The following is a 27,524-nucleotide window of genomic DNA, read 5'->3' on the forward strand; positions in this document are numbered from 1 at the left end:
TGGGCTCAGTGCACGGGCGGATCGGGCTTGATTTTAAATTGGCTATTTCGTCGACCCGAATCTCGCGGTGATTGTCACTTGTTATTAGTTTATTTGATTCTCGTTAAAAGCGCCTGGGCCTGCCACTTGTGCTGTCCGCTGCCATTTTATCTTCTTTCCCTCCCTTCTGCCCTGACGTAGCCATCCCACCTTGTCTTTCGTTTTATCATTGCTGCCTCCCGCGTCAATCGGATTCCTCGCCGAAACACTCGCTATCCCTACGATTCAGCCTGACGATTCAGAATTGGCCAACTTTGCAATCCAGAACCTACTACTACTGCTGGTGCGGGCACCGTTCGTTTCATGACATCAACCACACGCTTCACCGACTTTGGTAGTGTGGGGAAGGCTTCTTTTTCAGGCTGAAACACTTCCGAACCACTACGCCGCGAACCATCCTCGAATAGCTCACGAACCTCGTTACCGATATATGTTAGCTTTCCCCAGCTTCCAATTGCCGCTGAAGGGACGTGCTCCTTTCCGAGAAATATTGAACCGACCTCGTCGAGTCGCCTAGCTTCAGTATGCCGCATAATCCGTTCCTCGTACCTCCGCGGACCTCGAGCATCAATGTCGCTACCGGCGATATTGGCAGCAACAACCGGAGGGACGCAAGGACTCGCTCTATGCACAAGGCCCAGAAGATCCTAGGAACGACGGATATCGCCATGGATAACGATTACCACAGACGCTCCGATAAGAGGACGAGCAGAAGCGCCGGATATCTGAATGCGCGGGGAAGCACACAGAGGATCGATGGAGAAGATGGATTGCGGCCCGCGAGCCTTCGAATCCAGTCGTCTTCGCCACAACTTGGCCAGGAGTACAGCGAACCGGTTGATTCGATCTCGACATTTGCCCAGCTGTCCAGAAAGCTACATCTACCTGGCTCATCTTCTGGTTTGAACTCTCGGTCCGGTTCCCGCGGCAATACCGCCGATTCAAGCACCAGCCAGGGTAACGTTCATGGTACGACTACGGATAGTTGGTCCAACCCGGAAGGCGGACTCAACCCAGCGTTTAAACAACCAAAAGGACCGATGAAGGACTCGAAACGGAAGACGCGACCTCCAAGGATTGACCTCTCATTGTTATTTCCAAAACCTCAAACGGCCTCTAGGAATCTTTTATCACCACAGCGCATGGTAACATCACCGTCTGCTGTTTCCTTTACCTCCGAAATCACTGCCGAAAACTCTACACTCAAAGCGCACAAATCGGAGAGTCGTCTAGCTGGAAAGAAGCTCACAAAGGCAACTCCGCGACCAAGAGCATTAAGCCGTCCAGAGATCAACTCACAACCTCTCGATGAGCTGTTAAGTCCATCAGCAGCCCGTCGCCGGCCATCAGTATGCAACAATCCTTCCATGGAGAGGACGGTGCGCACTACTGATATGGACCGGGCCCTGATGAAGAACCTCGACTCTGCACCGACCCCGCGATCCCCGGAGCGCGCGTTTCATTACAGCCAGAAGAACTTCAGTCGTGGCAGAGAACAGCTTCTACGGAGTGACTCGAGCTTTGTAACAGCCATGTCTGGAGAATCGGCTCATTCGTCTCAGCGAACTTTGCGAGACCCTGCGTTGACCAAGAAATCAAAGGGCGGCTCCGAACTTGGGCCTTCATCATTCCACTTCGGCCTGCGCGATGAAGCTCTTCAGAGTAAGGGAAATCCTGTGTCCAAGAAGGGGAGCAAGAGTACTCTGAAGAATCGGGACTTGACTACTTCGAGTGTACTATGCCTTTCCTCCTCCGATGACGAGGACGAAGAACCACAACCTGTCAAGCCTCAATTCAAGACGGCTAAAAACAGGAGGGATAGCGTCAGCACCTATGGAGGCTACGAAGCTGAGATATGCACTGCTGCTGCCGCGCATACCATAAGAGGGACGTTGAGAAGTGTGGAACGGCCCTCGTCGAGCAACACCAAGACTTCGCGGGCAAGCTCAAAACATCTTCGAGCTCCATCACCGGGACATGGAAATACCCGATCACGTCGTTCTAGCGGTGTCCCTGCCATCCTTGAGCCTGATTTCCTGCACAGCGATCCAATTTTTGACCAGGCCGAGACGCAGACAAGAGCCTCGAAATTGTCACAGAAAGAGATCAATAGAAGGAGTCGCGTCATGGCTGTGACTAGACAGGAAGAGCGCCTGCTCGATCTCATGAGACAGCGACATGGCAAGATCACACCGAGCATCTTCAACGAGAACTTGGAAGCTGATCGTCGGTCAATGTTCTCCAACTTCTCCGGCCCTTCTCGAAATTCCTATTACTGCCCAGACACCTCGTTTCTCCGCCTCAGCGCCAGTATCGCCCCCGACTCAGCACGTGCAAGCCAAATCACGATGAAATATAAGGATACTGGCGCCTTGAATCCTACAGCCACAGCATCCGACTCTGGAGAGACTGCTACAAAGTCTATGCCATCGCCGCAAACGAGCCTATACTCAAAGAGCCTGCCTTCCCCTGCTACCAGTGCCACTGCTGCATCCCCTATTACGCCTACCCTTCCAATTCACCGCTTTTCGCCCTTACCGTCCCAAAAGCCTCCCCCGCGCCTACCCCCACCTCCCGTTCCCGATCTCCAAAGAAGCCATTCTAGAAGGCGTACGGATAGCAGCGGCGCGATTGTCCTGGAGAACACCGTCGAGGATGCAAGACAAAGCGGCGAGTTTCCTCTTTGGGCACTCGGGTGGGCTAACGACAATAATAACCTGACCGCGGTGCATTGATATGATGCACCCTGTACTATCGTTTAATCTCTAATCACTGATTTTGTTTTCTATGTCAATCTGCGATACGCATCGCTTCATCTCGTTTCTGCTTTTGTTGGCGGCATTGTCTTTTCTTATATCCATGATGCGCTGGTTTCTTGATTCCCATTTGTTGCGTGGTTTGAATACATATACAGCCCTGGGATGTTTCGGCTTCAATATCAAAAAGATAGGATAACCTAATATGTATATTTGGATCGGCCTCTTTCTCTTTCTCCTGAACTAAGACACTCCGTATGTGCTTCGTGAGGCGTAGAGTGTGGTACACTAGTTGGGCATCGCCGATCTCCTTGCGTGGTGACGTCTGAATGGAACGATCTGTTGCTAAGCTTCAGGTATTCAAGATGGCAGATAACAATGCCTTGGAGGTGAGAGTCAGATGGCGTCATGACAGTATCAGCGGCGGCCACTGCAAAAGCAGGTGTTCGCGATAAACACCAGCCTTAAATCAGAGTGCGAAACGTGTGGCCTCTGGAGCATGCTTTCTTCAAACACGGCATGGATCAGTCGTGGCCAGCGTAGATCGCTCCCCAATCTGCAAATTGGGCCTGAGCCTGACGTCAGGAGCTCCAGCCAATCGCGTGCTAGAACCGCTTTCCCGCTAAATCCAGGGGAAATCGCCCGATTCTATACCCCGTGATTTAATCCCACACCGCCCGGGTTCGAGGTCGACAACGGACTAGCCGTCACGCACCCTCTGCATGAAATAGCCCAGCGGCGCCAAAATTTTACCCCTGCTAGATACGGGCTGACTCCTGAAGACCCGTCTTGTCTTTTTATCCTGTTATTTGAAGAAACTCGAGCGTGCCTGTTTCTGTGAGGGTACAGCTAGAGCTACCAGCTACGATCAAGATGGGCGAAAGTGTCCAGCGACGGTCGTCGTCAGGGCCGGGGGCGGCTTGGAAGCATGGATCTTGGATACTGGTAAGACAGCGTGGCTCGAAGCTGAGGAGCTATCTTCTGACTTATTTGACTCGTCGGTAACTCGTCGCTAATCGATTCTATGCTACAGTTGACAGTACAATATACCACTTTCGTGCTGGTACGCTTCCCCGCTTTGTCCCCAGTCTCGGACAATGACTGATCTTTGTTGCCTATAGCTAGTACACTACTCCCGAATGATGCCCCCTACCGGTGGCAAGCGATATCTCACATCGACCGCCGTCTTCTTTAACGAGGTCGTGAAACTCGCCATCTCCCTAACGTTGGCGCTATACGAAGTTTCCAAATCCGCTCCTCCATCGGTGCCCGCGACGTCCCTCCTCTCTACTCTCGCCGCAAACATCTTCTCCGGCGACAGCTGGAAAATAGCTATCCCGGCTGCTCTTTATACGTTAGCGAACTCGCTGCAATATATTGCGCTCTCGAATTTACCGGCGGCGACATTCCAGACCTCATACCAGCTGAAGATCGTCGTGAGCTCCGTATTTGGGTTCATGCTACTACAGAGGAGTGTTCCCCTGCGGAAATGGGGCTTAATACTCCTGCTTATTGCTGGCGTTTCCATCGTCAACCTGCCTGTTACTAGCTCGGATGATCTCTCGCTCGACGGCGCAGCGACTCACATGGACTTCCCGCGGTCCTTGGAAGAGTGGAAGTCGGCCAAGTTGCAGGGTCAGAGCTTGCATAAGCGCTCTGCTACGTATGAGGGAATTGAGGAGGATATTCTGACTGCAGCGCCGTCCATGGATCGAATTGTCGGCATCCTTGCTACTCTCGGTTCTTGCGCGGCTTCCGGTCTCTCGGGAGTGTACTTTGAGAAAGTGATCCGGGATAGTGCGAAATCTACGTCACTTTGGGTCCGCAACGTGCAGATTGCGGTCTATTCTATCTTCCCAGCCCTGTTCATTGGTGTGGTTTTCCTGGATGGGGAGAAAATTGCTAATGGTGGGGTGTTTGATGGATACAACTGGGTAGTCTGGGCTACTATTGTGGTGCAGGCTCTTGGAGGCATTGCCGCGCCTTTCTTTGCTGGTCCGGGCTTTGCGGATGCTAGGAATGTCGCCTCGGCCACCACGATCATCCTGACATCCTTGGGTAGCGTGTGGCTATTCGATTTCGAGCCAACTTTGACTGTGAGTCAACATCTACAAACTTTGGATTCGAACTAATGCTAACTCGGCCTCAGTATCTTCTTGGTACCTTTGCAGTGCTTGTTGCTACCTATCTCTGTGAGCTCCCTAGCTCGGATCCCAAGCTTCGCCCACCGCCGATTCACGTCGCGCGCTACGAGAAGGAAAGCAAGAGTGACCAGCCTTCTCCAGCTTCTTTGTCACCCCAGGAGATCTCCATCAAGCTTCCAACTACGCCCTTCTTATCTGATGCGGGAATCTCAACGTCCCGACCTACTTCGCCCGGCGTTACCAGGTCCGGCGCCTCAAGGTCTACAAGCGGCGGGTACTTTTAAGGCTTAACGATTTATCTGATACTGACGATATGGCTATGAGCGTCTCTTTTAAGGTTATTGTGTGAACATCCAACCCTGCGTTGGTTTTTCTGGTTGGTTGGTTGGAAGTAAAACAAAATACATACTTGCACATCGTCTACTCTTTGTTTCTGTCCTCATACCATACAGGGGCTATCTGTACTGTTGCAATATGGCCTGCTTCGCGTTTCTTCGCTACTATACCCTTTGATTGCTGTTCTGAATCCTTAATGCTGGAGACAGACCTCGCATTTGATTTATCCTAAGATTGATGATATATCGGTTGTCGGATCGACTTATTCGGCATACATCCAGCTTGGCTGCTTGTCAACCGCTTGGCGGTCATATGGGCTTGATCTATCACCTACTCGTCTTGGAAGTGCTTGGATGAGCTCTATACAAACCTCTTGTCCTAGGGTGAGCAGGTGACCCGCCTTCCGTAGATGCTACCCGCTTCCATTTTATCCCATCCAACTTCTCCTTCCTTCACTACTCCAGATATTCCATCATCATCATCAGGCCAATCGTTCCATAGACCATCACCTCTTCATGATGAGGCAAGGAGCTGATCGCCCCTTCTCCATCCCGCGCCAGGGTACCGGATCATCCTGGAAGCGCAAGGCAGATGGGCAAGGACATGCATCTGGCCAGTTTCCAGCATCCTCGCAGTCTCGTCTGCACTCCAGCGGCATTGTCGACGAGAAGCTTATCCAGGGATCTCGAGTATCGCCATTCTTTAGTAAGTTCCTTAGGCAGCCTGAGCCTGAAGAAACACACACGTATCAGCCGCCACCGAGTACGCAGATGCCTGCGCTGCCAACGCCTCTGGATGAGAATTATGAGGATAATATTCACTTAGATGCTTTTGGTGAGATGAGCCTTTTTCTATGGTACTGGCGTCTTCCTGGACCGTGGAGTTATCTGACTGCCAGGAATCTGCGAAGACCTCGAGCTGCTTGCTCAGTCGGAAAGGAAGACGGGCAACCACAATCAGCCGCCTGCGTCTAACGCTGGATATTACCGGCCGTACCAGCCTCAGCAAGATGGGCCTCAGAGGCAGGTTTCTCAGTTCTTCAGTGGTGAGTTGGAGTGCTCTCAGTGTTTTTATCGATGACCCTCCTAGGGAAAATAATAGACTATATCAGAGCAGGCATGAGCTGATTTAAGCATCAGGCCTGCAGGTTACACCCCATCGAAGTATAGGCTCGAGCTCGTCGGATGTCGATAGAAGGGAGGCCTCTAGCCCGCTAGCACGGATCCATACTGAAAGGAAAAATGGCTTCTCTCGAGGACGGGAGCTAGAAATACAAAGAATAACGGATGTCTTCCATCCACAGCCCGCGGAGAGAGAGGTACAATATCCTGAGTCCAACGCCGGTTCCCCGAGCCATGACCCGAGCACACCGTTCCAGAATATACCTGTCTCCGTTCGTGGCATCGTGCTCTTGCCAGTGCGCGAGCTACCAGATAATCATCGCTCGCTGTTCCATTTCCCAGTATTCAACGCCGTACAGTCAAAATGCTTTCCGACGGTCTACAAATGCGATGATAACGTGGTCCTGGCTGCTCCAACAGGGAGTGGCAAGACAGTCGTCATGGAACTGGCAATTTGCCGGTTACTCAATACCCTGAAGGATGAGCAATTCAAAGTCGTTTATCAAGCTCCAACTAAGTCCCTCTGCTCGGAACGCTTTCGCGACTGGAACCGAAAGTTCCACTCGCTTGGTCTCCAGTGTGCAGAGCTTACCGGTGACACGGAGCATAGTCAACTCCGGCATATTCAGAACAGCCAAATCATTATTACCACCCCGGAGAAATGGGATAGCGTAACCCGGAAGTGGAAAGATCATTCGCGACTCATGCAGCTTGTTAAGATTTTCCTTATCGACGAAGTCCATACTCTCAAAGAGGCTCGCGGCGCGACCCTAGAAGCTGTCGTGTCCCGGATGAAGTCGTTTGGCTCCAATGTTCGCTTCGTTGCATTAAGTGCGACGATTCCCAACTCTGAAGACATCGCAACGTGGTTAGGAAGGAATGCGACGAGTCAACATGTTCCGGCACATAGGGAGCACTTCGGGGAGGAGTTTCGCCCGGTGAAACTGCAGAAATATGTCTATGGTTACCAGTCGCCTGGCAACGACTTTGCTTTTGATAAGCTGCTCAATTCAAAGTAAGCCTTAAACTGTACTACTGAGTCATATACTCACCATGTTTTTCTAGACTGGCCGACGTAATTGGAACACACTCCGCTAAGAAGCCAATTATGATCTTTTGCTGCACGAGGAACTCCGCCGTCACCACTGCTAAGGAACTAACACGGCTATGGAATATGTCCAACCACCCGGCTCGATTGTGGAAAGCGCCAAACAAGCTTATACCTGTTAGTAACGAAGAACTCAAAAGTATGACCCGGGTACGGAAACGTATGGTAATGCCACATTTGCTAACCTCCTTGCTGTGCAGAGACCACTGCCGCGGGAGTTGCCTTTCACCATGCTGGCCTTGATTCCGCAGACCGGCATCAAGTCGAAACTGGATTCCTGGAAGGAAAGGTCAGCATCATATGCTGCACGTCTACACTTGCCGTCGGAGTGAACCTCCCATGTCATCTGGTCATCATCAAAGGCACTATAAACTGGCAAGAAAACTGCTCCCAAAAGTATTCGGATCTCGAAATCATGCAAGTGCTCGGACGAGCTGGCCGGCCCCAGTTCGACGACAGTGCAGTTGCTGTGATACTCACCCGGAAAGAGTGGGTGCACCACTATGAAAAGCTGGTATCCGGCTCTGAGAGCCTTGAAAGCTGCTTGCACCTCAACCTGATCGAACACCTAAACGCCGAGATAGGTCTAGGAAACGTTACGAGTGTAGAGTCCGCCAGTTCCTGGCTTGCTGGAACTTTCTTGTTTGTGAGACTAAGAAGAAACCCGACGCACTATAAGCTCAAAGAAGATGCCAATTGTGATGACGAGGATGAGATGCTTCGCCGGATCTGTGAGAAGGATATTAAGCTTCTTCAGGAATGCGGATTGATTGAAGCTAATACCCTCAAAACCACTGCATTCGGAGATGCCATGGCCCGGTACTGCGTTCGTTATGAGACGATGAAAACGCTCCTTACACTGAAGCCGAAATCTGATATTACTCAGATCGTTAGTGGATTAGCCAACGAACTCTCAGATCTATGCTGACTTTCGTAGCTTGCAGTCTTATCTCAGGCAGAAGAATTTCGCGATATTCGTCTCAAGGCCGCGGAGAAATCGCTGTATAAAGAAATCAATCGCTCCAATGATATCTGCTACCCAATAAACGTGGACATCGCCCTCCCAGCTCATAAGATATCCCTTCTTATCCAAACCGAACTGGGCGCGGTCGAATTTCCTAGCGGGGAACAGTTTCAAAAACACAAAGTGGCATTCAATCAAGAAAGAAAAGTGGTTCTTGTCAACGTTACTCGAGTCATTAGATGCATCATTGACTGCCAAGTGCATCTCGGGGACTCAGTGACTGTCCGTAACGCACTAGAGCTCGCTCGAAGTCTGGAAGCAAAAGTTTGGGATAATTCGCCTCTTCAGATGAAACAGATCGAAACCATAGGTGTTGCCGCTGTAAGGAAACTTGTAGCACATGGGATTGATAGTATAGAGGCTCTTGAAGAAACCGAGCCGCATCTGATTGGGATATGGTTGAGCAAGAATCCGGCATTTGGACTGAATGTGAGGACACGTATTACAGAGTTTCCGAAGTTGCGCGTGTCCGTCAAGATGACGGGAAAGGTACGTGGATTGTTTTCCGATATATTACTGGAGCCTGCTGACGTATCATAGGATATGAAGCCAGGCCGTTCTCCCAGAGTGCTCTTCAAGGCAGAAATCGCATTCATGAACGCAAAGTGCCCGGCGTTTTTTCAGAGGAAACCCGTCTATGTTTGCTTCATTGCGGAGACTTCTGATGGCCGCTTGATTGACTTCCGGCGTATAAGGTAGATACCTCTGGTGCCGTCAAGTTTATCGCAAGACTGATAGCGATAGTGCGACTAAGGTCCAAAGGAACCATGAAATCCCGCTGTGTGCGGAGTTGAAGCACCGGGACGACTCTATAACTTGTCATGTTATGTGCGATGAAATCGGTAAGCCCTAGCTCTTGACGACACGATCCCCGGCCCACTGATCATCTGAAGCTGGCACATCACGATGTGCGACATTGAAGCCAGAACTTCCAAGATCATGCTTTCCGAAACAAGCTGAAGGCAATGACGCAGGTCAAGAGCCTGACGAAGATAGTGGCCAGAAAACCGACAAGGGCAATAGGAGGCACTCGGTCAGCAAGACGAACCTCGGACGCTTGACTACCGATGAGATTCTATTTGGAGACTGGTTAGACTCAGGTATTATCATGAAAGGTGCAATGTCATCGGAGCTAACATAGCGTAGAGATAATGGACGATTGGGAAGAGATTGCTATGCCACCTAAACAGTCCAAGTCCGCAGTATCCCAGAGAAAGACTTCAGACAATCAGTGTAACAAACGGATCACAGATATACTGGATGGTTGTGACGAAACGATCATCACGTCAAGACCACCTGAGCAGCCCGAGCCATCCAAGCCTACAAGCTCGCAAAAGAAGGCATCTAAAACTCAAGACAGCAAGTCCAATTCTAGTGTAGAGGTGAGAGGTAGTGTCGACCAAGAGCACGAAAAGCTGGATAATGGTCGCTGGGCATGCAACCACAAGTGCAAGGATAAGACCATGTAAGAACTTCCTGACGCACTTTCGAAACGTGCTAAATAAAACAGGTGCAAGCATCTCTGCTGTCAAGAGGGACTGAGTAACCCTCCTAAGATCACGAGGAAGAAGTCCGACAATGCCCATAACGAGGCAGCAAGGTCCAACGAGTTGACGCTGACTGGGTGTATAACGAAGAAGTGTGCGAAGCCAACTGTGACAGATGTTTCCACACAACAACGCAAGAACAATCATGGGCTGTCAAACTCGACCCAAGCTCTGATTCAGCAGCTGCCACAGTCAAAGGAGTCGTGGAGTTCCAGCTCTGTTGCACCAGCTGTCCACTTGTCCTCTAGTGATTACGGGGATGAAGACTTCGAAGACTTGCCCTCAGCATCGCAGTTGCTCCTTGGGTACGACAGCAATCCGCTAAATTGCACCTCGGAGGATCGCACACAGCAAATGGGGGTGAGCTACGCCCCAGTCTCTCAGAATACTCTCGATTTGCGAGACAGTCGCACCGACGAGGGAATTCCTTCCGCGGAGCAATTGCCGGCAAAGGAAGTAAAGGAACCGCGGACGATGAACGATAAGCTTGACGTCACCTATCTAGTTGATCTTGTCAGCCCAGAGCCTCAGAAAAAGTTTTCTATGTCCCTGCGTTTGGACGGATTCGAAAGACAAAAGAGAAAGCTGGCAGACACTGGAGAAACACACTCCACCAGCGGGTATACCAAGAGAGCAAAGAACTATAAAGAAAATGGTTTTTGTGATGAATCAGGCAATGAAGGGAAGGAAAACTGCGCACCTGAAGCAAAGTCGGACGAAACTGGAAGTTCTCTAGTGATTGATGTGCCGACGGGCTGGGAAGGCATTGACCCAGAGCTTCTAAATGACTTCAAAGACATCGTTGATTTCTTTTGATTTATTACCCAGCCTGGAGTTGCTGCTCCAAAGTTTGAATTGTGTGAGATCTTGCTTTCGTTATGTGGCTAGATTGCTGAAAATGCTTGAAAAGATGTCTTCGAGCTGGCCATCCTAAGAGCCAGTCTGATAATGGAGGTATAACAGTCTACTAAGGTGATTCTAATGACCGAGTTAGCCAAATAGGCTTACAAAATCGAAATCCCTTTGTTAATAGGAAATATACCTGGTAGGCTTTCCCAAAGGCAAATAGTCCTGGCAAAGTGTGCGTCATCTTGAGGGAGTGAGTGAATACGCACCATTAACACAAACGTCAACCTTCTCCCCATCTACCAACTTCCATTCACGTTTTGCTTCCCCATTCCAGGACTCCCAAGAAATTGACTTAAGCTAATCAGGCCCCGTATCTTGAAAGCTATCTTTTCTTCCTTACTAACCTCCGTCCAAATCATTCAATACGGCCCACTCGAAATTCAGCACGGATTATCAGGGATTCACCTTGTCCCATCCGCATCATATCCTCGCATAAATGTTCTGGTAGAGGCACAACCTTTTCCTCCTCTTGAATCTCATCTTTGGAAGTTTTATTTACCCAAGGTATGTGACAATCAATAAAGCGACGTGGTTGGCCGGTTCTGTGTTGTATATGTATATCCTTTCTCGGCATGTCCAGACCCGCGTGCATCAGACCTTATTATGACCATGTCTTTGTCTTTTGTTAAGCCCTGCATCATGCGTCATGATGAGACTCTCTGACTTCTTTATTTCCCTTGTGCTCTTTGTGTTGTTGATGTTAAAACGCTTCCTTGCTCCAGTGCTAATTGATTTTCCGTTTGCAATGCAGGTTCGAGCAACATAGCACAACAAACAAAACCATACTGCAGCATATCGAATCAAGATACGGCCTCATCAAAATGGGGAGATTGACTTATTCAGCTGTAAGTTTTCCTTCTGATGTTTGCAGTAATTGCGAATAACATGTGTTCCTGCAGAGAAAGATTGGCGGCATCAAGGCCGGCCAGGTTGTGTCCAAGGATCTTGTGAGTTTACCTACCTCCCTTCGCTTGGCATATACTCTGTCAAGGGAGAGGGAATAACATAGAAACTGACGATTACCAGAAAAAGCGCATCCCTCCAGGCCTTTGCTCCAAAGCAGCAGCTCGCGACCCGACTCTCGAAATCGATCTGACTGGCAAGTGCCTAACGGACGAAGGCTTCTCGCAATTCATCGATGACTTGATTGAATGCGTTCGCTACCGCGGTGAAGCGCACCCCGTCGGCCTCGCAAAGGTCACTGAGTTCCATCTCCAAGGGAACAATCTCTCCGTCTTTTCCCTGGCCAAGCTCGGCGAAGTTATCGCAAATAACCCAGGCGACTTACGCGAGCTGGATCTATCAAACAACGACATTCGCGTGGTAACCGCAGAGGAAAAAGCAGTCTGGAAGTCATTCTTGTGCTCTTTTAAGAACTGCTACGTCCTTATGAAGCTGGATATCTCTGGGAATCCGCTTGGTGTGGCAGGTTTGGAGATTCTCGCGAACGTTTATATCAAGAGTGACCTTGAGTATCTCGAGGCAGATGCGGATGCTATTGTTCGGGAGAACCTTGGTCTTTCTCACGATGAAGACTCAGCGCTTGCGGAAGAAGCTGGCGTGTTGAAAATTAGCGATAGCAGCTCGAAAGAGAACAGTGATCCTCGGTCGGGCACGGGTCGTTCGAAGAAGTCTCCTAACAAGGGTGGCAAGCCTGGTAAGCAGAATGGTGCGTCTTTTCGGTCTGCCTTTCCCCACTGCAAAGCAGTATGCTAACGAATGTTTTGTGTTCTAGGAACTGCTACTGTACTTACCCCGAGCAAGACCGTTGCCTTTACCGATCTCAAGAAATACGCTTGCACCCGCGGTCTCCGCTCCGTACCCTATCTTATTCTATCGAACATTGAGCTCAAAAGCAGCAGCGCTATCCACCTTTCTCGCATGCTCACCACTCAGCGAGCTTCTGAGCAGCTCCTTACCTTCCTCCCCCTGGGAAAAGCATCTGCCATCCCAGAAGCCGCCGAAGAGGGAAAGAGCATCATCTGGCTGCCAAACAATAGTTTCGGGGCTACAGCTAAGCGACTCCTCGATGTTACTGTGTCGATTCTCGCCCACAAGGCCAAGGACCAAGTGGAAGAAACTTCGGATGTCGAGGGCCGCACTGATGAAGAAGGTGAAGACACAGAGACCGACGAAGACACGAAGCGCAAGGTACAAGGCAAGCTGGAGCTCGAGTTCAGAAGACTTACCAAGCGTGTGCAGCTCGAAGCGCTTAAGGTGGAAGGTGTTCATACTAGTGATATTGGCATCACTGCGCTTAGAATGATGACTGTCTTTCGTGCTTTGCTTCTCGAGGATAGAGACCGTTTTGTGGAGGTCCCAGAAGCAGAACAGCCTGAGCTTGAGACCGAAACTCCTGAGGGACCTACAATTGAGGAACAGGAAGAACACGATGCGGGCTACGTCTCGGAAGAAGAAGACATCCTCATTGAGCAGTCGCCTTTCCATGTCGAGTACCTCCCCGAGCCGCAGTATGCCCTTTCTCAACCTCTCGCTGCTGGACCCTTCCTCCCCGGTGCCAAACAGTTTGACGAAGAATTTCCGGCTCTCCAGTCTATGCTCCAAAAACGATCGCAGCCGCAGTTCCCGACCAAGCCTGTCATCCCCGATCCTGAAATCAAGGAGCCACTGGCATCAAGCCCTCTCACCGTTGCCGTTTCCAGCCCTGGTCGCCCTGCCTCCTTTGATAACAGCACCAAGGCAAACACCCAGTCTGCCCTCGGCACTAATCAACTCTCTCGCTACGGCAAGAGCAACGCTCGAGGCAGTGGTGCGCAAAAAGCACGCAAGCAAACCTGGCGCTTCGGCCTTCCAAATGAAATCTGGCGGCGCATCATCGCTGAGGCCGTTGGGGCTGACGGTATCCTCGATCAAGAGCAGCAGCAGCACATCATGGAGTATGCTGCTGACTGGGACGTTGTGGCATATGAGCTCACGATTAAGGGCGCGGAGGACCATCAGCAGATTTGGAAATTCCTGCACACCGTCGGTTGCTTGACTTACTCACCTCTAGCTTAATTTACGCGTCACTGTATGAGCTCGTCGCTGGCTTCGACCGGCCCGTCCCTTTTAGATAAGGCGGACTGGTCCTTCGACGCAATTCATTGTTGTCTTTTCAGCGCTACTGACCTCGCCCCGGTGGTGTCGCTAATCGAGATCCTCCATATGTTTATTACGAAAGAGAAAGGTGTACGACGGATATGGGGCCAGGAAAAGTCACTTCTAACTTGGGATAGGACTAGATGTTTTCGTTTTCTTTTATGTAATCCGCTCATTCAAATCAAATTTGTTTTTCAAGAGACAACAGAGTTAAGAGCCACAAGATAAAAATCCGGGTTGGGACAGGGCTAGACCTAAGGAAACTGTACACATCTATGTAGCAGCCTATTAACGGTGGGGATGCCACTGGAATTAATAGACCTCGTAAAACAATTCATGAGACGCTAAAGATGGATGCGATGAGGTTATTCAGAGTCACGAGCCCTAGCTGTCCCTGCCAGTGACGTCAGTAGCCACCGATAAGATAAGCTAGCACCACGTGATCGGAGAATATCCCCGCAATTTCCGATAAGGCTCGGTCTCGCTCCTACAACTTTCTGCTTTCTGCTACTTAAACATCCCTTGTGGCAAAACGCTCCTTTTCCAGCAGTTTCCTGATATACAGGCGAGAACTGATATGTCCTGTCGTTGAAATCTCTGTCTTCGATATTATATGCTTGACAAAGAAACAAAATGATTCGCGCAAGACGAACGAACACCGCGGCGCCGATAGAGGACTCCTCCAACTTCCCCTCAACCTTCACAGACGGCCTCCCGCTGCCAAAGCTCATCGCTTTTGATCTCGACTACACTCTTTGGCCTTTCTGGGTGGACACGCACGTCACGCCTCCCATCAAGGCGCGCGACAACAACTCCCGCTGCACAGACAAGTAAGTCCCTAAATTTGCCACCCGCTCAATCTCCGAATCTATCTAACAAGGAATTTCCTTAGATGGAACGAATCATTCGCTTTTTACCCCCACGTCAACTCCATAATCACAAGCTGCAAATCTCGCTCGATTCCCATGGCCCTCGCATCAAGGACACACGCCCCCGATCTCGCGCGCGACATGCTCAAACAGCTGCACATCATTCCGAACTTTAGCGATAACCCCTCTGCGAACAAGGTGAAGACGGTCAGAGCGCTTGACTACTTTGAGTATATTCAGATCTTTCCGGCTACGAAGACGCAGCATTTCTCGAAGATTCACCAGGCGAGCGGGATTGCATATGAGGATATGCTGTTCTTTGACGATGAGGCGCGCAATCGCAACGTTGAGACGGAACTGGGGGTTACGTTCTTGCTTGTTAGGGATGGTATGACGAGGGAGGAGGTCGATAAGGGGGTTCGGGCTTGGAGGAAGAGGAACGGGATCAAGCAGAACCAGAGGGACGAGGAGGAGCAGGGGAAGAATTAGATGATACCAGATTTAATGTGACATGAGAGATAGATACCCCATGGGCAATAGACTGTTCTGACTTCTGGACATGTGATTCGTCGTTCCATCGTTGTCGCGCTAGGTATGGCATCTCGTCCTCGCCAAGATCCTCTCAAACCTCCTGCTACCAACCGGGAACTACGCTCCTGTCACGCTAGACAGCAACGCTTCGAACTTGGCCAGTCACGTCCTTGTCCTGATATTAACGGCACTATCCGTAGTCTTGGCCTAGAGACTCAGACATGTCGACGTGTTTTTATAGGGGCTACGTCCCTCAATTCGTTTCTCTCGTCCAGTCTTAGAGGCAGTGCCTGCCATGCACCGAAACCGCGACTACAAACCACCATGAAAATCTCCATGATCTCGCTTGCGGCTGGCCTAGTCGTAGCCGGACTTCCACTCGGTACTTCCATCGCCTCCCTGAGTTAAATTACACTGCACTAAAACCACCAGGAGCCCTCGCGCAAAACTGCTTCGCGAATGCATCAGCCGCCGACGATACCCTGACCGTGAGCAGTCAAGCTGACCTGAGCCCTTTCTTCCCCGGATGCACTACTATCGACGGCAATATCCGTATATCGAACCAGTTCATCGACTCGTCGTTTGTTCTCAATGATATCGTTAACGTCACTGGCAAGATCTACATGGAATATGGTCAGGGCTCCGGGATTTTATCGTCTTTCGTGATGCACGATTTGGTTTCTCTGAGTGCGTTGGATCTTCGCAATGTGTCTGAAGTGCAAACGCCTACTCTCCAGACCGCCGGGGAAATAACTTTGGTGTCTTCGAGCGGAGGGACTGCTGATTTGTCTTCGTTGGTTGAGGCTGAGCGGGTCTGGTTTGGGGGGCCTTGGGAGAAGTATGACTCTCTTTCTAGGGAAGGAAATTCTTTATTGACAATGGGATAGTGTCAATCTGCAATCACTGAAGAATATCACATCATTGCTCATGATCTGCAGCAGTATCGACTGCGAACTGGGTATAGATGATAGACATGAAACCGACTCGGATGCAGCAATCTCAATAGATTTACCTGTTTTGGAGTTTGCACAATACGTTATAATTAATACGACTTTTGTCAAGTCCGGCCCTCCTTCCATCTCTCTATCCATGCGTGTACCGTTCGAAGGTTGATTTGGATGATTGCTTATAGCGTTTCGATGCCGGCTCTACGAACTATAGGCCGGAGTGATGCTCCCGCGGCGTCTGGCTTTGAGCTCTTTTACCCCGGAAGGCCTACAGAATTCAGCATGAAGCCGCTGCAGATCCTTTATGGACGTTTGACTATTGTGGGGGACTTAGCATGGTACGAAACCGTTGTCCATCTTATTAAATCCTACACCTGTTCTTGCAGACACCCGACTAATCTAGTGGCCGAACTAGGGTGGACATATCTCCTATTACAAACATCAACGCTTCAGTGTTTGTCAATACTACGACTCGTTCCAAAGTCACATCTACCCTGCAAGAGGTGCCAGGGAGCTTGGATATCCACGGTAAGGTCGCATAGTGAGTGAACCCTTTCCAGCGTTCCACGGTATTACCTTACCAGGCTGACGCTGGAACCAAATCAAATGCAGCATTGACTTTCCATACCTCGTATCTGTCGACAAGCTCGACATCACGTCGGAATACGAAGATACAATTCCATGTCCCTCTTCTCTGCAAGAGTTCTTCAACAAGACAGAAACTCCGCCCTCTGATAGACCGCCTTGGTGCGATGGATCGAGCAATGAAGATGAAGACGAAGATGAATACGATGATGATGGGGAGACCGACACTGACGAGCACCGTCCTGGTTGGTCCAGCACTAGGCGGCCCTTGGGAGCCGGGGCCATTGCCGGGATCGTCGTTGGCATCGTTGTCTTCGTGGCACTGTTGGTGGGCTGCTGCATCAGGGTGATGAGGAGGAGCGGGAAAGGCAGGAGTCGCAATGACGATGGGACTCAGCTGCTGGATGTCAATGCCAATGTCAATGTTGCTGGGATCGGAGCTACTAATACGCATGGAGGAGGGCATGACGGCAGTTCCGCCGCCATTGATGATGAGTATGGGGGTGTTGCGCCACCGTCGTACTCGAAAGATCCACCGGTGACATAGATGTCTTGCGTTCATGAATTTCCAGATAGTACCTAATGAATGCTTTGGAAATTACCTGGGGATGAGCGTGCTTCTAGATAGGCTCCAGCGTTACTGAATTCCTGCAAAAGTAGTTCGTAAGAAATGGTATAACCACCAGCGAAGAGTACCCCAAACCAGGAGTAGTTGGTCTGGATGCAGGGACTAGGTACGGACAAGTGAATGCAAGTAGTCCTCAGCCAGGACCATTTTTTTGTCGCTGCCACTAGTTCTGCCTGAGCGGGTAGCCGACCTCGTGGTGTGGCGTGGGCTCTTTCACCAGAGCCTTTGTTGAAGACCAGAGTGTTACTGGCTGCCTTATTCACCAGTCCAGCCTCTGCTCCCCATTGTTTCCCCAGTTCTTGCCTGCAGGTCTCAGCTCCAGGTTATCATTCTTTTGCCTCATCTCTCACTCTTCCCCTTCCAACCCTTCCTGCTTGCGACACCCTCTCTATCTCCGCTCTCCAACATTGACTCAAACACAATCACCAAACACCAAGAAGCAATGCTCCCAGAGATTCAAAATACCGAGCCCCAACCCCCCTACCGCGGCCACACAACCTACAAAAAACACACGCAACCCCCCTACAACCACGAATACCACATGGGCCACAGCCCCTTGGGCACCGTCGACGCCGTAACAGACGCAACCCGCGCAAAACTAATCCCATTCTCACTAAAATCCATCCCGCTATCCCGCGACATTCAGCGCGGACAAACAATTACGCAAACCCTCCTCTCCGAAATCGCACACCTAAAAGACCTGCATCATAAACACATTGTCACCCTAATCGCAACATTCACGCACGAAGACCCGCTCAGTCCGTCTTTTGGAATCGTGACAAGTCCACTGGCCGAATGTGATTTGGAGGATTACTTCACGTCTTTCTGGGACGAGAAGAGCAAGCAGTACCAGGATTTCTCGGCGGGGTGGCTTGAGTGTCTTATTAGTGGGTTGGAGTATCTTCATGGCCATGGGGTTGTGCATGGGCGTGTGAAGCCGAAGAATATTCTGGTTCGGGAGGGGGAGGTGTTCTTTACGGATTTTGGGATTGCGAGAAAGAGGTGCGAGATGAAGGTCAAGAACCAGGGGTTTGGGTATGAGGAGTACGACGGGATGACGACGCGTCGGTTGACGGTGGACTATACGGCGCCGGAGGTTCTGGTCCAGGAAGTTGCGAGCAGGACAATGACGAAGACACAGGCGCTGACGGCTGCGACGGCGACGGCGACGGTCACACAGGAGGCAGATATCTTCTCGCTCGCGGCGATTTTCCTTGAGATTCTGATCGTCTACCTGACGCCGAATGCGCTTGAAGGGTTCCGGACGCGTCTGGCAAAGATGCAGGCCTCCATGACCCCTGGCCCGAAGTACAAGAACGAGAAAGCGAACCTGCACCTGTCCTACTCCACGCAGACAACGCTCGCAATCCGTATAGTCCGGGGAACAGTCATTGGAAGCGGCTCGCCTCTTACCGGCGAATTCAACTCCATCCTTGACCTCTGCGAGGAGATGATGAATCCGGAGCCGCACGCTCGGCCGACTGCCGCTGGGCTAGCCTGGTGCTGGACGTACGGGCACTTCCTGCCTCCTTCTTCATGCGGCGTCACGCATTACCCTTGGAGATATCTTCCGAAGACGAATCTGGACCCGGTTATCGGGACGAGGATTGAGACTGCGACGGCGATGGTTTTGGAACAAGTCTTGGAGGCGCATGAGTGGGCGAAAGCGAGGGCGATAGTTTGGTTGAACAAGATACCTCTTTTCGACGGAAGGCTGATTTTGCAGATGGCGAGGGATCGGAATGATAAGGAGGTTTTGAAGTATCTGGAACGGAATTTGATTAATAATTTTTGATCAAAATCTGTGTATTGGCCATGGGATATTGTTCGTTAGCACTCGGGATGTACCATGACAAGGTTACGGCATCATAAGGAATACAATAATAATATGGATTTCATTACAGTGGAAAGCTACCATAGAGACGCGTTGCGTGTATATGCATCAGTAGTACTGAGAGCAGCCGCCTCGCGACTTTAGCGGACGGCCCTTTTCTCAAATAAGCCTTCCGGGGTTAAGACAATGTAGAGACTGGCGAGGAGAACGTTAAGACAACACTTCCGCTTAACCAAAACATTGCACAGCCCAACAGTTTAGTTGTTACTGTTAGGGTCTGACATGTCAGGCCAAGCCAAACTACTGGACAACCAAAATTCCAGATTATGAAGGCAAACATATGCTTGAAGAGGAAGCACAGAGTGCTGAGTTCACGGATGGATTGACGCAATCGTAAAGATAGCATGTGGCACTCTACCATTCTGCTTGCTGGAAACCATGAGAAGGTAGTAGGCACAACGCCCCGCCAGAGAATGAAGGATTCGAGTATCGTACTTATGTGCTCCTGGCACTTTTAAGATCGCTAACGACAGGCGTAGGTAAGTGTTGTGAAAAAGGTAGCATATCCGGAGCTAAGTGGCAGCTCGTGAGATCAGCTATGGCGAGTCATATACTACCGTCGGCACCCACTTCCTTACCGCCTGGAAGCAAGGCCGACCTAGCATGACCTTTGCATAGCTTAGGGCATCATCGAACGCAATGCCATTGCAGTTGACCGGTACCCATCTGTCTCCATTTTGGTTGGACACCAGACACGGGATATCGGCCTCAGCCACAAGCTCCGGCTCAATTGAAAGTTCAATGCTCATACGCTGTAAAGCTTGTAAAGCAGCCCAGTTGGCATCGAATGCACCCTCGCGGTGGGGCCATGACAGAAGGATGTCTATCGCACGGTGCCGGACACTGTAGTCGCGGCACCACAGAGCCGCATAGTATAAGGGAGAGACAATGCCAGCTTCCAATACGACGGTCGGGCGGACAACCGGGTACTTGCTTAGAAGCCCCGCGATCATGTTGACATGTGTCTCATACTCCGGACTGTAGCAGTTCAGTACAGCCTCGTCGCGTACGAGAGCTATTTTGATCTGGAGACCGACACTGCGGAGTTGTATACGCAAGACGTCTGCTCCCCTTTTTTCGTCTGGAGGAAGGGTGCTGCATGAGAACGGCTCAAAGCGATGGACGAATATACCGAGCTGGGATAAGACCTGCAGCTGCCGGTAATGTAAGAAATCATAGTCCCTGAGAATCTCCTCGTCTGTCAGGTCTTTGCACAGCAAGATAAATTGAAACGCAGTACTAGTCAAGAAGTCAAATGCCCGGCGTGCCTCGCTGAGGTTGTTGAACGGTGTCAAATTGTCCATTCCTTCTGCCGGGTGAGCCGCTTCGTGGATCGAGCGGAGGTCTTTGCATACCCCGTACTGTAAAGCCTGTGCTTCTAGATTGGCAAAGGCGGCAAGTATACATGGCGCAATGGGCCTCTCAGAAGAACCCGAGACCATGGTCTCGTCAAGGACTTTCAAACCACTCTGTAGATGCAGAAACGCGTCGTCGTATTGGCCACGCAGCAGCTGTATCATGACAAACAACAGGCAACATAGGAGAATTATCTCCCGAAACCGCGGATCCTGAGACGAGTGGCGCCGGCTAAGCAGAGCGAAGGATCGTCCGCATTGCTCAAGCGCGAATAGGTGCCACTCGTTTTTGAGATCTTGTCCCGGTAAAGGCATACCGTACGTTTCGGAGTCTTGGTGTACGGCGCCCAGGGCGATAACGGCATGGTAAACTGCCGGGTCGGATTGGCTCATGCGACACAGTACTTCCTGCCATAGATGCGAGTCGAAAGAGTCCGAGAGCGTTGGAACGGTGTAATGCTGAAAGTACGAATAGCATCGCCGTTCGTCTGTGGTTACCGCCCAGCGAAAGCCCTCTGTGATTTCCAAGGGTAGGCTCTGTAGTTGACCCTCATCTTTCCTGGAGATGAATTTGGAGCGAGGCAATCGTTGGAGGTCATAGTCACAGGTGCGGCCGGTGCGCGTACAATTGTTGCAGGCGACAGGGGTTTCGTCGCATTTGATATGGCGCACCCTATAATGAAGTCAGTTGAGACGCTCTGAATCGACCAATGTTGCAGAAAATTTACCGGCAAGTGCGGCAGCCTGACCGGGACTTTTTGGTGCCGCCCCTGAGTCGTTTGATTTCTGTGACTTCTGGTGTATATGTCATTGAGCTTGAGACAAAAGAAAATGGGCAAAGGATGAAAAAGCAACGAGCACTGGTTTCATCGCAGACATGTGGCGCGGAGGCTCAGCTTAAGGGCCTCCGGTGGAGGATGGCGACAACGGCTGGCCTCATTTAGGCCCGTGGGGGCCGTTTATCGACAGAAGCATACTAAGCCTGATCTGCATCGAAGCAGCTAGATAGTATCCAATGAGCATGGTCTAGCGACAATATCCAGCCAATGGAGGGCGGCTAGAGCCGTTGGCAGGATTCATTGATGAAATGACGGGGCGCCTGACAGGAGTTGGTTCTGCAGGGAAGGAAGCGAAAGGAGTGAAAGGCAGAAGTCACGTGCTATGGCCTCCTATAACAGGAAGGAGCGACCAGTCGCCCTCGGGGAGAAAGCGCCGAGCCGAGATTCAGCTGAAGGGCTAGACCGTTGGAGAAGCAGACGACCTAACTCTGTCAGTATCTCGAAACTGAACTATTGGCTACTGTTTATTAGCACGGGCGGCTCTATATGTTCTGACAATATAAATCAATTTCTGCAGCCTACCGGAGTAAGCACTTCCTTCAGCCCTGGGACTATCTATACTGAATGTCGCATTCTCATTGGCTACCGGCCATGCGTCGGTCTCCCTCCGCTAGGCTGTTCTACCTGCTGCCATGAGTAGTTTGGCGCGAAACATTTCAACCAACTGACCACTGCGTGAAAGGAAATTTCAGCAGAGTATTGGCTAATGGCGCATGCATGCAGGGCTGGCTGGCGAGTTCACTCAACTGGCTGAGATTTTGAAAGCAAGATATTGACGACCTTGCACAGCAGCCTTGTTGATCGAGGCGTCGAGGCAAGCTTCACCAAGGCACCAATGACCTGTCAACGATCCTGCAAGTGGATCGATGCAGATAACATGGCATCTTTTTTTTTTTTTAATATTCTTGTGCTTCTGCAGTAATTCACTTGGATTAATCTAACGTGAGTCACGTGCATCCATACAAACGGCCGAAACCCGCACCGCCCTCCGACACCCCATACCGGTAGCCGCCGCGCCAAGCTTGCAACCACCATCGCGACAAACACGTGGACCACGACCAGCCAACCTCGTCCCAACGAGCTCAGCTCAGCTCAAACCACTCAACCCCCCTCCATCAACACCACACACACACACAATGGAGAAAAAACCGCCCCCATTCCCAGTTTCAGCATCGCAGCTCCTCCGTCCACCCCCGCACCACCGCCCCTCCACACAAGCTCAAGCTCCAGCTACAGCTGCAGCCGCCGCGGGCGCGCCCCGAGTCGCCCCCGCAAAACTCTCCGCCGACTCCAGCGCCATCATCGCCGAACAAACCTACTTCTGCGGTCCGTACGCTATCTCCATCGGCCGCGGCACGGTCATACACCCGCGCGTGAGGATCTGCGCAACAGAGGGACCGATAAAAATTGGGGAGGGGTGCATTATTAGTGAGAAAAGCATTATTGGGACGTATCCGCCTCCGGCGACAAGCTCGGAGATCGCTTCTGCGTCTCAGGCGGAGGAGAAGGCGATCGTCATTTCGAATAATGTGGTCGTCGGCGCGCAGGTGAACGTGCACCCTGGCGCAAGGATACATTCGTTTGCGGTGGTTGATAACCAGGTTGTTGTCGGAAGGGGTGTGGATATTGGTGGACATGCGAAAGTTTGCGCACGGTGTGAACTTGTGCCTGGGGCGAGGGTTAGGGACTGGAGTGTTGTATGGGGAGGAGGTAAGGGAGGCGGGTTGAAGACAAGAGTCAAGGCTCAGAAGAAGGTCGCCAGTCCGTTTGCTGTCGACGATAGGGGGTTTGAAGGCGTGATGGAGGGACGGGCGATTGAAGATGCGAGGCTCGTAGCCGTCAAGCGGGAAAGAGACGCGTTGTCAAGGTTGATTGTTGGGAAGAGGAGGGGATGACCGTAAAACTACTCTCGCATTACCGGTGTTCTTGGACTCTTTCATATGGATTAGCGTGCTCTCTTCTAATATACCCAATTACCGTTATATCATCCAAATCATACATTTATAATACAATCAAACCGCCACAAACCCATCCATCATATCATAATCATCCTCTTCCCCATCCACCGGCACTCCCCTCCCAGAACTCCCAACACAATTACAAAGCTCCCTCAGCGCGACCTCATCCTCCTCCGAAGCCCTCAGGATCTCCCCCTCAACAACCTGAACCCTCCCCCTCCGACTCTCAGCCCCCGCAAGATCCTCACCCTCCCTCGGAACCTCCCAGTAAATAAAATCCGAATACTCGCTCGGCAACACCCCATAATAAAAAACCATGTAGCTCTCCCTCCCAAACCCCATGCGGATCGTCTGCTCCGCCTCAAACGGCGTGCTCTCATCAGCCCACCAGCCCGGCGCATGCCCGAACCGGAAGTCCCGCAGGTTCACGAGCGTCTCTTTGAATGCGCGGAAGTAGTCCGCCCACCGCGTGGTATACGATGTGTACACCGCCGTATCTGGCAGATGCGGATGAGGCGAGAAGGACGAGGGGTCGAGGAGCGTGGATTCTTGCTTGTCTGCCTCGATGGCGGCTTCGTGGATGATGGCGCAGTCGTCCAGGTATAGTTCTCTTAGTGTTGCGGCGTGGGAGAGGATCCATTGGAGTTGTGAGTCGTGGATGAATGTGTGGTTTCCGAGGGCGAGGCTGCGTAGGCGTGGGAAGTGCAGGTCCCTGAAGTCGCATTTCGGGAAGAAGCCGATGTAGATGCTGGAGTAGAGGGTTAGGTGCTGGAGGTTGGAGAGCGCAGGCCGCAGCCAGACGTCTGGGAGTTCGGCGAAGAAGCGTTGTGGTGGTTCTCTCTACAGGGCGGCCAGTTAGTCCACATCTACGTCCATGTTTATGTTCGAGTTCAAAGCCACGGCCAAGGCGTTCCGTTCATGGCATGGTTATGATGCCCCAGCAAGGCAGGCAAATGGGGGCCCCAGGACCAAACATACATCATAATCCGAGCTTCCATCCATCCCCTTATTCACATTCGTGATATTAAGACGCAGGGACCTCAGCCTCGACACGACCTTCTCGAGCGCCGCAACAGCCCCGGGCCTGCTCTCGTTGTGGTTGTACAGATCCCGCAGAGCCAGGTCTTTCAGACCCGGTAGGCGGACGAACGTCCCGATGGCGTGCTGCATGACCTCTGACCGGAACTCCTCGTCCTGCAGGATATTGTCCCAATCGGAGCCCTCCGGGCATTCCCAGTGGAAGCGCAGGGCGACGCTCTGCAGCCGCGGCATGTCGTTGAGACAGCTGAATAGGCGCGTTGCCACCTCTTCGCCTTCGTCGTATTGAGAGTCTGGGGGCTTTGGCTGGGTTAATCAATGAAGAGAATTGGGTGGATGGGTCCATGGCTTACGTTCTTGGGGTCGTATGTGTTGAGGTAGATCTTGTTGATGTAGGGTACGAGGTCGGGTCTTTTGAGAATGTTCTCCAGCCGTTCGGAGCTCTCATCTGTTGGACAGACGCTGAGTGCGTGAAAGACGCTCTGCTTTCCAATGGCCGCCAATTGGCGGTTGGTCAGACGAAGCGCCTTCTGTGATTTCTGGTCTGCATGGGAGAAGATGCTCCCGAGGATCTCCGGGGGAAGAGAGTTGAAGGGCGCCATCTCTGTGCTGGACTGGAACAGAAATGTCCAGAGAATATTCCGGCTCAGGGTTAAACCTTTATAGAGAGTGGATGCAGGCAGCGAAGAGGAGGTGGATTCTTCTGCCTGAGAAACACCGGGTGCTTGGTGCCTGGATGCCTGGAACTGGCGGATAGAGCCGGGGCGGGCAGTCCCGCAATTGCCCGAGTGGGACATTGGCTAGCCCTAAGTAAAAGGACCCGTGGAATGGACAACAGAGCACTGCACTCAGCGTTTCCTCTGATGGGTCAGGGCCATAGAGTTATGATAAGTATTTATTCACGTGTCTCTAGAGGTCGATGTGAATGGACACTTAATTACCTACATGAGACATACCTGGCTTCCGCAGTTGGTCCTAGGCTTGCGTTGATCACCCCCTACAGCCCTGAGTTACTATGGCCGAACAGTTACGGTAGGAACCAAGAGTTATTGAACAAGCCGTTTACTCTTGAAGTTTGTAGTCTCTTGTTTTTTGAGAGTACGACGGCATAAACAGATCGTCTCACGCCATATCAAGATGGAATGCGCGAGTGAAACCTGGTCGTCCAAAGACAAGACACAGTACTGAACAGCACGATCTGGTTATATTCTATCCGTGAAGACCAGCTGGCAGTTATACGGTTCCAGAGACCCATCCTATCAAAAAGTCAGTATTTCGAAGCTCAAACACCTCGATAATATCACTCCACATACCTTTTTCACAGAGAACGTATAACCAGGCGCACTCTCAATCCAAAACAACCTCCCAATCCCGGCGAGCGTAATACGAAGCTGCAGGAGCGCAAAGTCGGATCCAATGCAGCTGCGCGTCCACGCGTTGAAGGGGATATAGCTCCCGCGCACCTGGTGCTGGCTGATGGCTCTCTGGATGGCCTGGACATCTTCTCCACCGCCCCATCGCTCCGGCCGAAAGACATGCGCGTCGGGTCCCCAGGTCGTCGGGTCCGTGTGCACTCCGTACGCCGTCCAACCTACCCATGTTCCTTGAGAAATGGTGACGTTGTCGTCGAGCGCGACGGGCTCGAGGGTCTGTCGGTTGATGAGCTGGCTGACAGGCGGATAAAGACGCAGGATCGCGGCGAGGAAGGCTGTAAGGTATGGGAGGTCTTTGAGATCCGAGTTGAAGTCGGCATCCGAGATCTCGCAATACAATTTCGCCTGAACGCGCGGACTCTGCGGAGCTCCCAGAGCGCCGCGACGAGCGCGAACTTGACGTTCTCGTGGCCGGCAAAGAACATCATTTTCAGGTTCGAGCGGTAGTGGAAGTCCGACATCTGCCCGGTGTCTCTGGCTTGCCACAGGCGGTAGATTAGCTTTTCAGAGGGATGCTTCTCGCTGGGCAGCGGAAGCGCGTCCGCCAGCTCGATCAGTGCCCCCTCGAGCTCGCGGACCATGGCGAAGCAGCGCGGGCGCGCAGGGCAGAGCGGCCAGCCGATGCGTTCCAGCAGCGGGAAGACGCCCGTGACATGGCCGCCCAGATTCCACAGGATGCTCTGCAGCGCCATCTGCGCGCGTACCGGACGCGTCGCATCCTCGTCCAGGGCGCCAAAGTGCACGTCGAAGAACATCTCGCCGACGACGTCTATCGCCCCTCGTTCGATCAGATCGTTGATGACGACTCCAGTCCCAGTCCCGGTCCCGGTCCCTGTCGTTTGGTCCCGTGCCCGGTGCTGGTGGCGCTGCAGGGTTGCAGTGAGCTTGTCACAGGCGGCCTGCAACACAGAGATCTCATGCGGGCGCTGGATGCCGGGCTTCATGATGGCCGTGAACTGCCCCCACAGATCCTCGTAGGAGTCGATGATATTCTCGCCGAACAAGCCCGCCAGCCGGCTGCCGGGCACCTTGCGGTAGAACCCGCCCTTGGCCACTGTACGTTCGTTGCGCAGGATGCGCACGACGTACTTCGGGCGCGTCAAAAGCACCGTCCACTGCCCGGAATTCCAGAGATTGACGGCCCCGTGGGCCTCGAGGAGTGGCCGCAGCCGCGTGTTGTGGAAGCGGATCTCAGAGACCCCGCGGTAGGCATCGTACACGGTGGCCCAGAGCGGAATGGAGGGCAGACCCTGGCACCGCGTGGTGAGAGCATGAAAGAGCTTGATTAGGACGGCGACCAGGGCGGCCAGCGCTAGAGGGCTGAGGATGGTCGTGTATGATGCCATCCTTTGATGGACCTGGAG

General features: G+C 51.9%; 10 protein-coding genes across 10 annotated transcripts; 7 read left to right on the top strand and 3 right to left on the bottom strand.

Moving 5' to 3' along the window:
- Positions 1-563: 563 nt before the first annotated feature.
- BDW74DRAFT_166094 (putative UDP-galactose transporter) lies at positions 564-5,223 on the top strand (the record flags this gene model as incomplete). Its single annotated transcript, XM_073726502.1, has 6 exons — positions 564-1,562; positions 1,632-2,765; positions 3,645-3,740; positions 3,829-3,858; positions 3,917-4,891; positions 4,945-5,223. 6 exons carry the CDS (start codon positions 564-566, stop codon positions 5,221-5,223), a joined length of 3,513 nt encoding a protein of 1,170 aa, XP_073587069.1.
- A 570-nt stretch (positions 5,224-5,793) lies between these two features.
- Positions 5,794-10,891, top strand: BDW74DRAFT_175033 (putative DEAD/DEAH box DNA helicase (Mer3); the record flags this gene model as incomplete). The annotated part of the gene is made up of 11 exons (XM_073728189.1): positions 5,794-6,109; positions 6,174-6,320; positions 6,415-7,411; positions 7,462-7,643; positions 7,705-8,393; positions 8,442-9,017; positions 9,069-9,223; positions 9,273-9,370; positions 9,422-9,628; positions 9,675-9,993; positions 10,039-10,891. 11 exons carry the CDS (start codon positions 5,794-5,796, stop codon positions 10,889-10,891), a joined length of 4,539 nt encoding a protein of 1,512 aa, XP_073587070.1.
- A 914-nt stretch (positions 10,892-11,805) lies between these two features.
- Positions 11,806-14,002, top strand: BDW74DRAFT_175034 (uncharacterized protein; the record flags this gene model as incomplete). Its single annotated transcript, XM_073728190.1, has 4 exons — positions 11,806-11,829; positions 11,884-11,931; positions 12,011-12,653; positions 12,720-14,002. 4 exons carry the CDS (start codon positions 11,806-11,808, stop codon positions 14,000-14,002), a joined length of 1,998 nt encoding a protein of 665 aa, XP_073587071.1.
- A 587-nt stretch (positions 14,003-14,589) lies between these two features.
- BDW74DRAFT_147319 (Mg-dependent acid phosphatase) lies at positions 14,590-15,510 on the top strand. Its single transcript, XM_073723523.1, has 2 exons — positions 14,590-14,913; positions 14,976-15,510. Exons 1-2 carry the CDS (start codon positions 14,717-14,719, stop codon positions 15,439-15,441), a joined length of 663 nt encoding a protein of 220 aa, XP_073587072.1. The 5' UTR covers positions 14,590-14,716; the 3' UTR covers positions 15,442-15,510.
- Positions 15,511-15,807: 297 nt separating this feature from the next.
- On the top strand, positions 15,808-17,562 carry BDW74DRAFT_175036 (uncharacterized protein; the record flags this gene model as incomplete). Its single annotated transcript, XM_073728191.1, has 6 exons — positions 15,808-15,865; positions 15,916-16,321; positions 16,371-16,591; positions 16,645-16,768; positions 16,846-16,971; positions 17,043-17,562. 6 exons carry the CDS (start codon positions 15,808-15,810, stop codon positions 17,560-17,562), a joined length of 1,455 nt encoding a protein of 484 aa, XP_073587073.1.
- Positions 17,563-18,085: 523 nt separating this feature from the next.
- Positions 18,086-19,438, top strand: BDW74DRAFT_175037 (protein kinase family protein; the record flags this gene model as incomplete). The annotated part of the gene is made up of 1 exon (XM_073728192.1): positions 18,086-19,438. The coding sequence occupies one exon, from the start codon at positions 18,086-18,088 to the stop codon at positions 19,436-19,438; it is 1,353 nt and encodes a 450-aa protein (XP_073587074.1).
- Positions 19,439-20,073: 635 nt separating this feature from the next.
- BDW74DRAFT_175038 (Zn(II)2Cys6 transcription factor) lies at positions 20,074-21,703 on the bottom strand (the record flags this gene model as incomplete). Its single annotated transcript, XM_073728193.1, has 2 exons — positions 20,074-21,565; positions 21,621-21,703. 2 exons carry the CDS (start codon positions 21,701-21,703, stop codon positions 20,074-20,076), a joined length of 1,575 nt encoding a protein of 524 aa, XP_073587075.1.
- Positions 21,704-22,614: 911 nt separating this feature from the next.
- BDW74DRAFT_100046 (transferase hexapeptide domain protein) lies at positions 22,615-23,869 on the top strand. Its single transcript, XM_073721452.1, has one exon. It carries the CDS (start codon positions 22,868-22,870, stop codon positions 23,624-23,626), a length of 759 nt encoding a protein of 252 aa, XP_073587076.1. The 5' UTR covers positions 22,615-22,867; the 3' UTR covers positions 23,627-23,869.
- On the bottom strand, positions 23,744-25,329 carry BDW74DRAFT_166097 (uncharacterized protein; the record flags this gene model as incomplete). The annotated part of the gene is made up of 4 exons (XM_073726503.1): positions 23,744-23,974; positions 24,005-24,529; positions 24,668-25,027; positions 25,081-25,329. 4 exons carry the CDS (start codon positions 25,327-25,329, stop codon positions 23,744-23,746), a joined length of 1,365 nt encoding a protein of 454 aa, XP_073587077.1.
- Positions 25,330-25,929: 600 nt separating this feature from the next.
- Positions 25,930-27,506, bottom strand: BDW74DRAFT_166098 (uncharacterized protein; the record flags this gene model as incomplete). Its single annotated transcript, XM_073726504.1, has 3 exons — positions 25,930-25,983; positions 26,041-26,520; positions 26,562-27,506. 3 exons carry the CDS (start codon positions 27,504-27,506, stop codon positions 25,930-25,932), a joined length of 1,479 nt encoding a protein of 492 aa, XP_073587078.1.
- Positions 27,507-27,524: the final 18 nt, after the last annotated feature.

This window comes from Aspergillus multicolor (assembly GCF_047715735.1).
Source record: "Aspergillus multicolor strain CBS 133.54 unplaced genomic scaffold BDW74scaffold_4, whole genome shotgun sequence".
Taxonomy (NCBI): Eukaryota; Fungi; Ascomycota; class Eurotiomycetes; order Eurotiales; family Aspergillaceae; genus Aspergillus; species Aspergillus multicolor.

Excerpts from the sequence above, each read along its gene's own strand:
- BDW74DRAFT_147319 (XM_073723523.1), top strand. The coding sequence starts at position 14,717 with ATGATTCGCGCAAGACGAACGAACACCGCGGCGCCGATAGAGGACTCC. Across the intron at positions 14,914-14,975 it reads AACTCCCGCTGCACAGACAA|ATGGAACGAATCATTCGCTT; the intron begins GTAAGTCCCTAA and ends GAATTTCCTTAG.
- BDW74DRAFT_100046 (XM_073721452.1), top strand. The coding sequence starts at position 22,868 with ATGGAGAAAAAACCGCCCCCATTCCCAGTTTCAGCATCGCAGCTCCTC.